We start from the raw sequence: 16,436 nt of genomic DNA on the forward strand, positions 1-16,436 counted from the left end.
GGGCTTGACGGGCGTTGATGTTAAAGGTTCTGGCACGGGCTGCTTGCTGTTGCTGCTGAGGCTGCTGGGGTTCTTGTTTCACAACCCTGTTCGGGCACATGTTTGCAAAGTGGTTAGGATCACCACATGCAAAGCAGACTCGAGCATTGACCGCGGGTGCTTGAGCTACAGGTTGGCCTTGAGGGGCTGGGAGTAGAGCTTGATGAGCGGCAGCTTGAACTGGGGCTTGACGGGGACCATAGCGACAATTCGCAGTGAAATGCCCGTAGAGGTTGCAGTGGGCGCAGAAACGACAGGCGATTCCCATCGGGTGATGGTATGAGCATGTAGGGCAAAATGGGTGGGGACCTGTGTAAGCGCGCTTTGCTGGCGGCGCATTGATCACTGGAGCTTGTCGGTGGTGGGACTGCTGCTGAGCCTGTACGGCTTGCAGTGGGGCAGCAGTTGTTGTCACAGCACAGTTTTTGTTGCTGGAGCTGTTGTTGTTGTGCTTCTTCTTTCTTCTTGATGACTTGGAGGGTTGAGCAGTGGTGGTGTCGACGGTCGATGTGTTGGTGGCTTGGTGTAGAGACTTGGTATGCTTATCCCAAAAACCAGACTTTACCCGCTTGTCATTGATCTCAGCGGCAAGCAGGTAGGTCTCTTCAATCGTTGATGTCTTGGCGGCGTGAGCAAAATCGGCAACACAATCGGGTAGAGCTCGAATATACTTCTTGATGGCCATGTCTGGCGTCTTGACCTGATCGGGACAGATGATGCTAAGCTGCTTGAAACGAGCAGTTAAAGCAGCGTTGTCTCCATCCTTCTGCTTGATGTTCCAAAACTCGTCCTCCAGCTTTTGGCGTTCATGGGGAGGGCAGAATTCGTCCATCATGATTGCCTTCAACTCCTCCCAAGTCAGCTCATAAGCTGCATCATTTCCGCGCTTGTTTCGTTCGACCGTCCACCAGTCTAGAGCTCGGGACTGGAAGACGCCTGTAGCATTGAGGGTGTGGAGATTCTCAGGACAGCCGCTTTGGTGCAGAGTGACTTCGACTGAATCAAACCATTGAAACATGGCGGTAAGGCCATCTTCTCCGGTGAATTCTTTGGGTCCGCATGCTTTAAACTGTTTGAAGCTGAAACCAGTATTGTTGGCATCCTTAGGGGCTTCAGTTCGCGATTCCTCGGACGACTTGCTGACATTTTCATACACCTCGCTCACAGCTTTTGCCACTTGGTTGGCGATGATAGCAGCGAGACGCTTGTCTCTCTTCTCTTGGCGAGTAAGAAGGTGTCGGGATCCAGACGACATTGTCTGCAACAGACATCGTCACAGGACTCAACACAACATGATTGAATCTCACCTCACACGTCTAGTTCTAACTAAAGCTTAGGAACACGTCGAAGCATGCATCACTTATATACACATAAGCACAAAGTCACAGACTCACGTAATCACAGAAGCACATAAGCACGTAAACACGTAGAGCACAGAGACACATGAGCACAGAAGCACATACACATTCAATCACAGAGGCAGCTAAACACGTGGTCTTCCTATAAGCACATAGAGCATTCTGACTGCCTCAAGATCCTATCATTCAGAGTTCGCGTGTCGTTAGTATATAGTGATTGTGTATAGTATATCGAGTAGTATCGTACAATCGAATAGCATCTATATCATAGCATAGTATCGTCTAAGTTCGTAACGATTTGTTAGCGTATTGAGATAAGACAGCAATGCGAATCGTGTGTGTTGATTGAAGTGGTAGCAAAATCGAATAACCCTCAAAATTTTAAACATATAAACAGTTAATCACATATAACACATAAAATCAACGAGTCGTCAGAGTCAGCGACTGCGGCTCAGAATCAAAACACATAAAAATCGAGAGACGGATTGTCTGCGGCTACTAGACATCGACTACCCAAGGCGGTTCGACTATTCATGATAGACTTGTCGTCACTTTTTAACCCTCAGGTTCGTGTTTTTGCCTCGATTCTTGGGCATTCAACACGCTTTCCCTAGGTCATACTCGTGAGTTCAGGTCGTTGGAGTCCGTCGAGGCTTTGGTGAGATGAGTAAAAGTTGGATAAGTTGCCAAGGTTTGGGTTTCACCCCTGGCTTAGCAATTTCTTCCTTGTTTTAGTAAAAATTGAGGAGATTATCCATCAAAATATGGGTTTCACTCCTGATTTGGTATAATTCTCCTCGTTTGTTTTCGAAAATAATGAGGAAAGCATAGATAGATGGATAAAATCGGCATTAATAAGGTAATCTAGTCGGGAGTTTGCGGTCTTCACACCTAATCCGGACTAAATCACTTGATTCTATTTGAAAACTCGAGTGCAGTGATAGTGATGGATAGCTGGTTATAGCACCTAAACTTGGTCTGTTGGTTCCTAACTATAGTCTAGGTCTCTAAGACAGCGACCCGGACTAGGTCGTGTCTAGCCTAATTCCCTATAGTTATGGCTATGATACCAATCTGTCACACCCCAACCGATGGCGGAATCATCGGGGCATGGCACTGAGCGAAACAGATTGTCTAGAAGTTTCCATAACAACTATCATTACTATTCAGTTTAAATAACACGTCCCATACCGTGTCCCAAATATTACAATAAATTATTACAGATAACAACTAGTCAAGTAATTCTGTTCCGACAACTCAGATTTAAATAAAAACAAATAAACATTGTTCAAATGCTCCTAAAGACCCAACCTGACAAGATCTACAGACAACTATGCTCTAGTTGCTTTTTCCTAACAGACGACTATTTGTTGGGGTCCTCTAGAGCTTTATTCTAGCCTTGCTTTCCTAGCAAGCAAACATCTTAAACACCTGTCACATACGTTAAAATAAAGTCAATACATATAATGTAAAGGCGAGCATACAAGTTAATAATAGCATAATAGAGTTCGAATAGTTTACGCATAACCAGCACGTACACAGAGGAAAACGAAGCATGTTAATTATCGACATGGATCTATCGATACCAGTGACTGCGGGTTGACTGTCCGAGACAGTTCGCAATACATGATTACCACCGTAATCCATGCAAGTAATTGTCCTTAACAACCCCCGTGTGAACGGGTGCTGAGTCCAAACTATAGTACTACGTCGTTAAGGCAGGTAGACAGCATTCCACGTGTAAACACAATCAACAAGAATTCATTTAGTCACGTAATACATGCATATCGGTTAGCGTTCAAAAAAATTTGAGTAGTGTGTTCGATTGTGATTTGATATAAGTAACGTATGTAACACCCAAAAGTGCTAAAAGCAAAAAGGGATCGAGTATACTCACAGCGATTGATTGGTGGATTGAAGGGAGCGCTTGAGAGTAGGGTTAGCCTGAACAGTTCGATAGCATAACAATGAATAATACGCGAAACGGAAACAAGTGATGATGGGTCGAACAGCCTGGTTGATCGGACAGTTGGTTCGATCGAACGGGTTGTTCGTTCGGCTGGACAGTCCGTTCGGACAGCCTATTCGATCGTCTGGTAGGCTCGATCGGCTGGACTGTTCGAGTGGATTGTTTCTTCATTTGAATAGGATGTGTTTATGTATGATGGTTTGACCTTTTGAAGTTTTCGTTGTAGTATTTGAGAACACTGAAGTGCTCTTACCTTTCAGGTCGATCGATCGAACGGTCTGTTCGATCGGCCGGCTTAATCGATCAATTAGGCACTTCGTTAGTGGGTCCTCAACTGGATGTCACCTGGTCGATCGAACAACATGTTCGATCGGGTGGCACTCCATACTACTACGAGTTATAAATCGATTAAGTGTTGAAGCATAGTATCTCATGGTCCGAAGAGTAATGTTTACCAATCAGTCGTTCGATCGGACATTACATTGTTCAATATCATACCTCATGAAATTGTCAAATTGTGGGGCCATATGCTAGCCGATCGGCTGGCCTGGTCGAGCGGCTGACATGTCCGATCGATTGGGTTGTACATTCGGACAACCTAACCGTTCAGTCAGCATCCTGACCTGGTCGGCCTGTTCGTCTAACACTTGGCTGTTCTGTTTAATTGACGTTATATTGAGGTAGTTTGACAACGAGCTGAACCATGGAACTTTCGTTCTTACTTGTTTCCCTTTCTCGGACAGGAATCACCCAAGTCTGGCCGGTGAACTGTTCGGAACGGTAGTTTGATGTTTAACCCGAAGTTGGTGAACCTCGTAGATAGAATCCGAATCTTGAACCACTCATCCACTAGAATGATTGGTGAGTTGACTCAAGCTCCGTTTCTACCGGCTTAAAGGCATTGAGTGTAAAAGAGTTGAAAGAAAGTTGGAAATCCTCCTTTCAATCCTTTACATCATGTAAATGTTTAGATCTGTGATAGATCTTAGCTTGTTGATGTGGAAATCGGTTAGATCCGAGCTATTCATGGTGCATTAAGTCCAAAACATGATGCTCTTGAAGAACACCATGATGACATCATCCTAGAATGCTTAGATCTTGATGATTTCACGGTTAGAAATCAAGATTTGAAAGATAGAAAGGTGTAGGAGTGTGTAATGATCAAGGAATTACAAGATTTAGGATGAAAACTTACTGGAATCGGAAGAAATCTGAGAAAAGATGAGGAGCACGAGCTGGTCGGTTAGAGAGTTTCCAAAAGTGGAAAGAATGACAATGACAATCTTATTTATAGGCTCCAAAAGAGGAAAGGGCTGGCCGATCGGCCAGGCATCCCGATCGGACAGCCTGCTCGATCGGACGGTCCGTCCGATCGGTTGGGCTGTTCGATAGGCTGGCAGCCTGATCGATCCACAGCCTGTTTCGAGTGTTCGGTGCGACGATTTTTGACGTTTCGATTTTGATTGAAGACGATACGAGTACGATAGAGTTTTCCTATTCAAATTACTTTCAGTCCCAACCACTATATCTAACATACAATCATCTACATCTAGCATAGTCTCTTCTCCACTAACTACCATGATTCGATTTCGATTGCATTCGTTTGAGTTTCGAGTTTCGATTCGAGTTTCGATTGATTCGATTGATCACCACACATAACATAAGGTAAACATGCACAAGTAACACATAAGGCACACACACACGTATAACAACCAAAGTTCGCATATTTCGAGATTCGAGTTCGATGATGGTTTGATCGGTTTGATTACTGATTAGTTAACTTTATCGCATTGTTACTTCCTACTATTCACAGTCGTAAGTAGGTTCGCGTCGATCAAACATTCGATTACTTCTATTCTTAGATTAACAACACTTATTCCACATAATACAAATAAAACATAAAATAGACTAATTACAGTCAAAGAAGTCAACTTGACTTTGACTTTAACTTTCGAAAACACGGGGTGTTACAAGATTATCCACTAAAGAGGCTGATGAAAAAAGGGCAAGAGGAGAATGTTTCTTTTGTCCAGAGAAATATTCTGCTACCCATAAATGTAAAAATAGACAGTTGTTTGTGATCGAGATCATGGATGATGAGGAAATAGAGGAGGAAGTAGAGAATGAAATCATGGAACTGGCTGAGATATTGGGACAGCCCCAAATTTCTATTCATGCCATGAATGGCATTCCTTCATATTCCACAATGAAGATTGTGGGCTCTTTTGGAACCAGAAGATTGCACATCTTAGTGGATTCTGGTTCCACACACAATTTTATCAGGGAAAGGTTGGCAAGATTATTACAATGTGTTACCTATGATGTACCAACCCTGAAAGTATAAGTGGCAAATGGGAATCAGATTAGTTGTGCAAAAATGTGTAAGAAATTTCAATGGATGATGCAGGGGATGTGGTTTGAAGCAGATGTGATGGTAATCCCATTGGATAGTTATGATATGGTGTTGGGCATCCAGTGGTTGTCTCCATTGGGTGATATTGTTTGGAACTTCAACCAGTTAACCCTGGAATTTATGGTTAATGGTGAGAAGAAAATGTTGAAAGGGATAATAATAACAAGATGAGCCTTTGTTCTATAGAACAAATGGAACATATGTTGAGCCACCCAAATCAGTTAGTAGAATCTCACATGTATGGCATTCAGTTGGTATCATTAGAAGGGCAAAATGGTCAAAGCACAAATGTGTCCAAAGAAGTAAGAGATGATAGACTTGAAGAACTGCTGAATCAGTATCCAGTGGTGTTTGAAGAACCCAAAGGCTTACCACCATCAAGAGAATGTGATCATAAAACTGAACTAAAAAATGAAGAGATGGCTATTAATCTGAAACCTTACAGATACCAATCAATCCAAAAAGATGTTATTGAAAAGATGACTGAGGAGTTATTGGCATCAGGGGTGATAAGAAACAGCAAAAGTTCTTTTGCTGCTCCTGTGGTTCTTGTAAAAAAGAAGGATGGAACATGGAGAATGTGTGTTGATTATAGACAACTCAACAATGCCACCATCAAGAACAATTTTCCCATACCCCTTATTGATGAACTTTTAGAAGAATTAAAAGGAGTTGCTGTGTTTTCTAAGCTGGATTTGAGATCTGGCTATCACCAGGTGAGAATGTTCAATGATGACATTCATAAAACTGCATTTAGAACACATCAGGGGCTGTTTGAGTTTTTAATTATGCCTTTTGGCTTAACTAATGCCCCTGCAACCTTTCAAGCTCTAATGAACCAAACTTTCAAACCTTTTTTGAGAAAATTTGTATTACTTTTCTTTGATGATATATTGGTTTACAGCCAGGATATTGATCAGCATTTGGTTCATCTTGAGAAGGTTTTAAAAATTTTAAAGGATCAACAGTTATTTGCAAAGAAATCAAAATGTTGTTTTGGTGGACAATAAGTGGAATACTTGGGTCACATAATCAACAAAGATGGGGTGGCCACAGATCCTAAAAAATTGAGGCAGTTCAGGGATGGCCAACTCCTTTGAATGTTAAGCAGCTTAGAGGGTTCTTGGGGTTGGCTAGGTATTACAGAAAATTCATAAGGTCCTTTGGTGTGATTGCAAAGCCACTGACTGAATTAACAAAGAAAGACTCTTTTAAGTGGAATGACAGGGCCCAACAAGCTTTTTATCAGTTGAAACATGCATTAACTGAGGCTCCTGTCTTAGCACTGCCTGATTTAACTAAACCTTTCATCATAGAGACTGATGCCTCAGGGAAAGGAATTGGGGCAGTCTTAATACAAGATAACCATCCCCTGGCTTTTTCAGTAAAGCCTTATGTCCTAGACAAATGGTTTTATCTGTTTATGAAAAAGAGTTACTAGCCATAATAATGGCCATTAAACAATGGCATTATTTTGTGGTTGTTAAGCCTTTTATTATAAGGACAGACCAGAAAAGCCTAAAACATTTACTAACACAAAAAATTACCACACCCTTACAACATTCTTGGCTATCTAAACTGATGGGTTACAACTATGAGATTCAATATAAAAAAGGGGTTGAAAACGTGGCTGCAGATGCCCTATCAAGAGTTGAGAGTTCCACTGTTTATACTATGGTAATGTCATCCTTTGACCCATTACTATTGAAAGATATAAAGGACAGTTGGGAACATGATCCAGTGGTTCAAAATGTTATTCAGAAGTTGTTACAAGGGGAAGAGGTCCATCATTATAGTTGGCATGATGGGTTATTAAAAAGAAAGCAGAAATTAGTGATAGGGGCAAATCTGGAATTAAGGAAAAAGCTTATTGAAATATGCCATTCTTCCTCCATGGGTGGACACAGTGGGGTGCATGCCACACACCGAAGGTTAAAGAGTTTGTTTTATTGGAAGGGTCAGACTAAGCACATTAAAGAGTTTATAAGGGCTTGCAATGTCTGTCAACAAGCTAAGTATGACAGTTCTGCATACCCTGGCTTAATAAAGCCATTACCTATTCCAACTGAGGTATGGTCTGATATAAGCATGGATTTTATATCTGGTCTTCCAAAATCAAAAGGTAAAGAGGTGATCTTTGTGGTAGTTGATAGGCTAACCAAATACAGCCATTTTATGGCTTTATCACACCCTTTTACTGCTGCACAAGTGGCTCAGTTATTCCTTGACAATGTCTATAAGCTGCATGGGTGGCCTTCCACTATCACTTCTGACAGAGACCCTATCTTCTTAAGCCATTTTTGGAAGGAATTCACAAGGTTACAAGGGGTGTCTTTGGCCTTATCTACAGCATATCACCCTCAGTCTGTTGGCCAGACTGAGGTAGTCAATAGATGTGTTGAGACTTATTTGAGATGCATGACAATGGAGAGGCCCAGCTCTTGGATGAAATGGTTATCTTTGGCAGAATTTTGGTACAACACTAACTATCACACAGCCACTCATACAACTCCATTCCAGGCCTTGTATGGCTATGCTCCACCCTTACATGTACCCTATGTGCACAGAGATTCCATGGTTGCTGCTGTGGATGACTTTATGATCAGTAGGGAAGAAACAATCAGGCTGTTGAAACAATCACTTGAAAAGGCTCAAAATAGACTAAGACAACAGGCAAATAAACACAGGTCTGATAGGGTCTTTGCAGTGGGAGATTGGGTATTTTTGAAGTTACAGAACTATGTTCAGAGTTCTATAAGGGGTCATGCCTATAGCAAGTTATCACCTAAATACTATGGACCTTACTTGGTGGTTCAAAAGGTGGGTGCAGTAGCATATAAGCTTGACTTACCCGATGATGCTAATATACACCCCACATTTCATGTTTCACTACTGAAGAAGGCAACAGGTCCTCCCACTACAGTTATTCCTATTCCAAAGGGCCATAGATTTTCTTTGAAACCTGAAAAAGTTTTGGAATCAAGAGTTGTCAGGAGGGGCAACAGAGCTGCAGGTCAAGTATTGATTAAGTGGACTGGCTTGCCAGATTCAGATGCTACATGGGAATTCAGAGATGAATTGCAGCCGAGGTTTCCAGATTTCCAGTTGGATGATCTTTGAGGACAAAATGTCAAGAACAGGGGACTATTGATGTGTAAAGATAACGTTTAGAAAGCTCAGGGGTCATTGTGTAAAATGTAATAGTGTGTGTATGAGTATTGTAATAAGGACTGAAAGTGTAATAAAGTCATAGTATAGGGACCTATAGGATAGGCGGGCAATAGTTTGAAAGTTTGTTATTGTCTGTTATTTCGGTTATATAACCGGTGATCAAGAATGAATGAAGCAAGCTTGTTTTGGTCTAAACTCTCCCCCTCTCTAAGTTTCTCTTTCTAAAACACAGCTCATCAAAGGATAAACGAGGCGTACGAGTTCGACGGATTTCGACGAGAAGAATAAGGTGTGATTCTAGGTATCTTGAAGAAAAAGGTTCAAATTACCCTGGTGATGCCTTGTTTCTTCATTGGCGCTCTCTGTTGGAAAATTCAATACTTCAAACAAGCAGTATCCCATTGGATCAAGATTGATTATATGTTTTGGACCCTGATTCTATACTAAAATCTGGATTTTCGTCATTTATCTGTTTTCAAATTGCCAATCGATCTAAAAATGTTTTTTTTATCTATATGAATAAATAAAACTAAATAATTTTTATTTATATATCTATATGAATAGATAAAATTTTATTGTCATCTATTACAATTTTATACTAAAATCTGGATTTTCGTCATCTATCTGTTTTCAAATTACCAATCGATCTAAAAATGTTTTTTTTATCTATATGAATAAATAAAACTAAATAATTTTTATTTATATATCTCTATGAATAGATAAAATTTTATTGTGGATTGTGCCACGAGCCCTTCCCGCGTGCCACACGGCATAATTGAAACCGTGAACACAAAGATATTGCAAAAAGAAAAAGAGGTACAATGATAACACGTGATGTTATTTTTTTGTCTTTTAATCATTGTAGGCATAGCTTGGGTTCGCTAATAATAGTAATTTAAAATTAAAAAAAAATCGAATTTTACAATAATTATAAGGAATATTATAACATAAATATTTAATTCGAAGTTTTATATTAAATATAAGGAATCTTGGAACATTAAAATTAAAACTACGAAGCAACAAAAACATGCAATAGAACTTGTATATTGTGCTTTATGAGTTTTTCAAAAAAAAAAAACTTGATTTTTTACTTTTAGTCCAAAGATTTTTGCCTTTTGCACATTTAACCCTACACAATTTGTTTTTTTAACTTTAACACAAAACTTTCATTATTTGCAATTTATAATTTCACAACTTTTGTCGCTTTTAGTTTTCATCTTTCGCAAATTTTCGTTTTACGTATAGTTCTAAATTTTTCGAGTTAATACGACGCAACGTACGACTGTGGTTCAACTTTTTTATATTTTGTTTCAAATTTTGCAAGTTAACACGGCGCAACGTGCATGTGTGGTTGAACGTTTTTACCTCTATTGTTTCATGTTGACAGGTTCGTCACAGCACGCATATCCTGGGTCGAGTCAGTGTTGGTGGTCGATGACGGTTGTGTGGCATTAGTACTATTTGACACCGTTTTACACCCTGCCGCAACGCGGGGTGTGCTTTGGGGGTTTTCAAAGAAAAAATAGTTATGCATAAGGTTGTTGTAACCTTGGCTTTGGAGGATTTCCAAAAAAAATTGATTTTTTTTTTACATTCCACCCACAGGTAGTTCATAAATTATTTTTAACCCAAAACTATTTGTTTTTTTTTTACTTTTAACCCAAAACTTTTTTTATCTTTTGCAATCTATCCTCATAACTTTTTTTACTTTCAACTTTAGTCCTTTATAGTAGTTTTCATTTTCCGCAAAATTTTCGCTTTATCCTCATAGTCCTTTTTTTACTTTTTTTATCTTTTGCAATCTATCCTCATAACTGAAGAATTGAGGAAAGAATATGAAGAGGGTCCCCCTTATCTAGAATTTTGATTAAATTAATGTGTCCAATTTGGGTTTAGGCTTCTTGAATTGTTTACGTTTGATTAAACATCGGAATGTGTGTAACAGGCATTAAACACGTGTAACTAGCACTGGTTACTCGTGCAAATCCGGTTTCGTGTCGAGTGCTGCTTTCAGTGCATACCAGGCTGGGTTACGCGTGTCCCAGACCGGATACGCGTAACTAAAGTAAAAACGTGTAATAGACGCCGCAAGTGTAATTGACGCCTGAACGCCCATAGCACAGTATCAGTAGGAGTGCTACTGGAACAAAATCGGAGACGCCATAGGCCACCAAATTCCTACTGCTGTTTGGTTAAAAGAGGAACAAAAAGGCAGCTGTCGCTAATCGTTACGTGCTGCCGGATGGAGTCTAGGGTGTGTCGTTCAAGTGGTCTAGGCAGATACGGTCTGCGGCTGAACTGGTATGCTAGTTCCAGTTTGATATGTTCGTTGTGGCTGTTGTGCTTCATATATGGCAGTCATAAATTCGTACACTTGCTTTCTATGTTTACGAATCGCTTCAATGTTTTCTGCAATAATATAGGTATCTTACACAATGTGAAAACATATCTTTATAGTACATTGTTTGAAGTTTGAACTTGGCAAAACTTATATTCTATGGGGTTAAGAAAATGGTAGTGCAGATGTTGCATCATATCCTTCTTTATGCTTTAAATTTTATCGAGGAAAATGATATTGGGCTTGTCAGTGCAACAAAGTGTAAATGAGAGGATGATTGTGTGGTGAGTTATTATAGTTTCCGGTTTAGGGTTTTAAATCGTTAGAAACAACGCTGTTATTTTCGTTAACGTACCCTGTTAGGCGTAGGCACAGTCACCGGAATGCGCGTAACAGTCATTAAACACGTGTAACTGGCACTGTTTACTCGTGCAAAGCCAGTTTCATGTCGAGTGCTGCGTTCAGTGCTTACCAGGCTTGGTTACGCGCGTGTCCCAGACCGGATACGCGTAACTAGAGTAAAAACGCGCAATAGACGCTGCAAGTGTAATTGACGCCTGAACACCCGTAGCACAATAGCAGTAGGAGTGCTACTAGAACAAAATCAGTCTGTATGCAGGCTTAAGATCTTGTTTAAGTATCCAGACATGAATTTGTTATTTTTAGCCGATAGATATACATAGAATATGATTATTATTTATTTGTTCGTGATTTCTATTCATCAGAGATACCCTTTAAATAGGGAGAAATACAATGAGCCCCTATCGATATTTTAGGACTAGATATACATAAAAAATAGGACTAGATATACATAATAATACAAATAAATAATAATCCTATTCTATGTATATCTATCGGCTAAGAGTTATAACACTGTGATTGCAAACTGACATGATTTTGCAGGTTCATTTCCTTTTCTTGAAGATAAACTTGGGTCTGAAGTCGGTAGTGCACAACCGTTGCAGCCTAATACAGAAGAATTAATAAAAGCTTTAGAAGATGTGCATCTTGGCTACTTGTTGTCACACTTCAGTGGTCTTGATACAACCAATGAATGGTCCAGTGTTCTTTCACTTGGCGAGCAGCAACTTGCTTTTGCATGTTTGTTGCTTTCTAGACCAGACCTGGTTCTCTTGGATGAATCCACCAGTGCTTTAGATGAAGCAAATGAGGTACCTTTGATTAATTATATTCTAAGTAGTTAATGCGGTAAAAAAATCGGATATCGATCAAGGACCGATATTTGAGATATCGGTGGTAATTGCGGTGGGATATTGGTAATTTTAATATCATGCTGATAACCAGGGGGCCGATAACCGATATATATCGGCGATATATCGGCGATATTAACTACATAGATGATATTATATTACAGTTAGAAAATGGGTGAAGGGTCAAAGTCAAATATTCATTGAAAATATGACCATAAATGGTTGTTGTGTTTGCAGGCTCACTTGTATGACAAAATAAACGCAGCAGGAATCACATATATAAGTATTGGGCACCAAACAAGCCTTCGTAAATTCCATAAAAAGGCCTTGCGGATATCATCGATGGATCTGGACTCTAACCCGCTGAACTGGTGCATAGAACCTTGTAAGAAGGCTCGAACATTGATTCTTAAATGATTTTTCAAACTCAAACCCTATGATCCTCAATTGTAAGGTTTCGTGGGTACAGGGTCGAACAAGGACTTACCGTGCTTAGTTACATGGTTTTGAATTATTAGATAACAGTTTGTTAATTGTATCTTTGTGTAATATTTATATTCTTCCATCTGTAATTGAGGAGATCATCAAGAGTTAAATCATTCAGGTTCCTTTGTTATCATGATCATGCCATTAATGGCATTAACAGACTGTATACTCCTGTTGAACATGTGGTTGAATTTTGAATCAAGAAAGTTTAACATGATTTTATTTACTTTAAACTAGAAGATACCAAAGTGAATCTCATATTGTATCATTAATAGAAATACAAATTCATTTTCATAGTTTCAATATCCCATCTTTAGATTACTTTAGGTTTAGATTAGATTGTACCTCGCATAAAATGGCAGTAAAGTTTTGTAAAGAAAAGTAGCAAGATCTGCTACTTAAACTAATATCTTTGAGTACAATAAATTTGAATTAACTTGAAGTCAAAATCAAATAATTACAATTAAAATAAAATTAATTAACAAATACTAATCGAGTCGAGCCCAAGCCGACGACGAGCTTGAAAAATTACTTACGAGCCGAGCTCGAGGTTTTAAAATCAAAGCTTGAATCGAGCTGAGCTCGAGCTTTCATATGTTAAACAAGCTTGAGCCTGGTTGAGCTCGAGCTCGGATCGTTTGCACCCCTAGCACAATTCCTGCATGATGGGACACAAGTTTAGGTTGGATGAAATGGAGTTTAATTTGTTATTGAAGATAAAAGAATGTTTTAAAGAAGACGAGAATATGTGGGTTATTTTTATTTTAGTATTACTTAAAAGGATATAATAGTAAAATTGTCACTTTCCTTTCTTTTCCTATCTACTCGGGAATGCAAAAAAATGTTTATTTTCCTTTCTTTCCTTTCGTTTACTTGAAACTCTGAAACACACAATAATTTTTATTTGTTCCTTTCTTTTCTCTACTAAACTCTATTTCTTTTCTTTTCTTTCTTTTATTAAACTCGGGAACACAGCGTCACTTATCAATTGGAGTGATGTTGTGTGTTTCTATATAAAAAAGTGGTGTTCTTTTGCTATAATTTTCTTTCCTTTGTTGTACTCTTGGATTTTTATGGCTGCCTAGCAACTTGCTGGGTTTGTCTTTAATATACTCAAGCCTTCCATTTTTATTTATCAAATATCAACAAGTTTTTATTTTTATTTTTTAACAAACATCATATTAGTTCACTAAATAATTGGTATCTATCACTTGTAATACTATATCTATCATCCACTAGTATAATCAACCCTGTCGGTATAAATTTGAATTTGTGCGTTTTACGTCGGTTCACGTTTGTCTTTGACTTCGCTTTACATCATGTAGCTATATAAATTGGCAATTTTGTTTTACGATTTTTATCGGTTTCGGTTGATGTTTGCTTACTACTTAGCGCTGGACGGGGGTTAGCCAAACGAATTCCCACCATGTAGCGCGAGGTGTTTTTGCTAGTTTATATACATGTTAAAACAAAAGGTTGGTGATTGTTACATCACAACCAGCGCTTTTGTTTATATAAAGAGTAAACTGCCATTTTGGTCTATGAGGTTTGGTCACTTTTGCCATTTTAATCCAAAACTCAAACTTTTTGCATCTGGGTCCCTGTAGTTTCAGTTTCATTGCCATTTTGGTCCAAAAGTGAAATCAAGTCATATTTATCTTATAAAATTATGCTATTTTATCCTTTTCCTCAAGGGCAAAATGATCATTTTACATATACTTTTTGTTTTCGATTTTTTAAACTTTGTTTTATTATTATTATTATTATTATTATTATTATTATTATTATTATTATTATTATTATTATTATTATTATTATTATTATTATTATTAACTAGTTACACCCAACTCCACCATTATCTCTCCCTCAGATGTTAAAACCCAGTTGCAAGAAATACATACAGATTGTATAATCTCAAGGTTCAATTCCTCCGGCGTCAACATATCGGCGCTAGGGTTTGGAGGTGAGAGATGGTCGCCGGAAGTGGAGACGATGGGGACGAATTCGATTAGCATCTCGCCGAAGCTGACGATTAAACCTCCATTGTTGGTGACCATTTTTGACTGAGAAGAAAAGTTGCAGGAAATTTGAAGAAGAGGGTTTGGAGGTGAGAAATGGTCGCCGAAAGTGGAGAGTTCTCTGGCCAACTCCGGCGAGCACCCTATCCGCTCACCGCCAAACCTTCCAATTGGTTTCCAAAACCCATATCAATCAAAGATTACGGAACAATAATTGCTGTATAAACCTAATCGATATCACACACATTTTCGGTCCCTCGAAATTTCTTTTGAGAACTGAACACTCACAATTTGTTTCCGTCCCTTGAAATCGCATTCTGTTCTGATCATTACCACCGCTGCCACCGCTACAAGTTTTCCGGCAAAGCGCCGGTATCGATGCAAGCATCGATTTGAGGTAATAATCCTATCAACCTACTCGTTTTAGTTACCGAATTAAAGCTCTTTTGTTCAAACACTTAGTTGTGTAAGCATTAAACGCAAGTTTGAAATTTAGATTGGAATTGAATCATTGATTACCGACTGCTAATGTGGAATACTAATTTTGGGTTTGGAGGAGAGAGAAAGAGAGATAGAGGGGTCTTTAAATAAAATAAAAAATAAAAAAATGACCATTTTATCCCTGAGAAGAAGGACAAATATCAGAATTTTTTTTTGAGAAATTGGAGCTGACTTTACATTTGGAATAAAATGGCAATAAAATTGAAACCACAGGGACCCAGATGCAAAAGATTTGAGTTTTGGACTAAAGTGTCAAAAGTGATCAAACCTTAGGGATCAAAATGACAGTTTACTTATATATAAAAGATATGTTTGTGTAAACAAATTTAAAGTGACAGTGCGTTACAGGGTTTGTGCTTCTCCTCTTAAGGCCATCCGTAGTCATAAACCCCCTTGTGGGGCGTTATACGACACGTGTCATGCCACGTCACACGGGGGCTTTATGGGGCGTTATATCACTAGAGCTCGTAGTCATAAAGCCCCTACCCATCATTACCTAATTATTAATTTTCAATTTTAATAATTAATTATAAAAACCTTGCTTGTTTGTGATTGGTCCAAACTTTGAAAACATCCCCCATACTCGGCGCTATATGCATGGCGCCTCCCCTTTTTTTGTCTTATAAAGCCCTTCGTAGTGGTGTATGGGGCTTTATAGGAGCTTTATGTGGGTGCATAGCGCCCCACTACACACAGTCTAAGGAAGAGGTTGGGAGTTTGATTCTTGTCTCCATTTATTTTTGAGTAAATTACAAGTTTTGTCCTTTATCTTTACAGCAAATTTCAGGCGCTGTCCTTTAGGCAAAAAGTTGACCGGCGGTGTCCTTTATGTTTCAAAATCTTGCAAGTTTTGTCCTTTAGACCAAACCATGTTAGAAATCTCAGTTAAAATATCTCATGTGCAAGGCACATGAGGGTAAAATGGTCATTTT

The 16,436-nt window shown here is 38.9% G+C and overlaps 1 protein-coding gene across 2 annotated transcripts; it reads left to right on the forward strand.

Annotated features, from left to right (window-relative positions):
• Positions 1 to 10,848: 10,848 nt before the first annotated feature.
• Positions 10,849 to 13,118, forward strand: LOC110864030 (ABC transporter D family member 2, chloroplastic-like). 2 transcript variants are annotated; one of them, XR_004859635.1, is made up of 3 exons: positions 10,849 to 11,251; positions 12,192 to 12,460; positions 12,737 to 13,118. XR_004859635.1 is itself a non-coding variant. In XM_035974007.1 (3 exons), the coding sequence occupies exons 1-3, from the start codon at positions 11,193 to 11,195 to the stop codon at positions 12,914 to 12,916; spliced, it is 630 nt and encodes a 209-aa protein (XP_035829900.1). In that variant the 5' UTR covers positions 10,849 to 11,192; the 3' UTR covers positions 12,917 to 13,118. The 2 variants fall into 2 exon arrangements, 1 of the variants encoding a protein (XP_035829900.1); XM_035974007.1 differs by having other exon boundaries at positions 10,849 to 11,373.
• Positions 13,119 to 16,436: the final 3,318 nt, after the last annotated feature.

This window comes from Helianthus annuus, chromosome 6 (genome assembly GCF_002127325.2).
Source record: "Helianthus annuus cultivar XRQ/B chromosome 6, HanXRQr2.0-SUNRISE, whole genome shotgun sequence".
Taxonomy (NCBI): domain Eukaryota; kingdom Viridiplantae; phylum Streptophyta; class Magnoliopsida; order Asterales; family Asteraceae; genus Helianthus; species Helianthus annuus.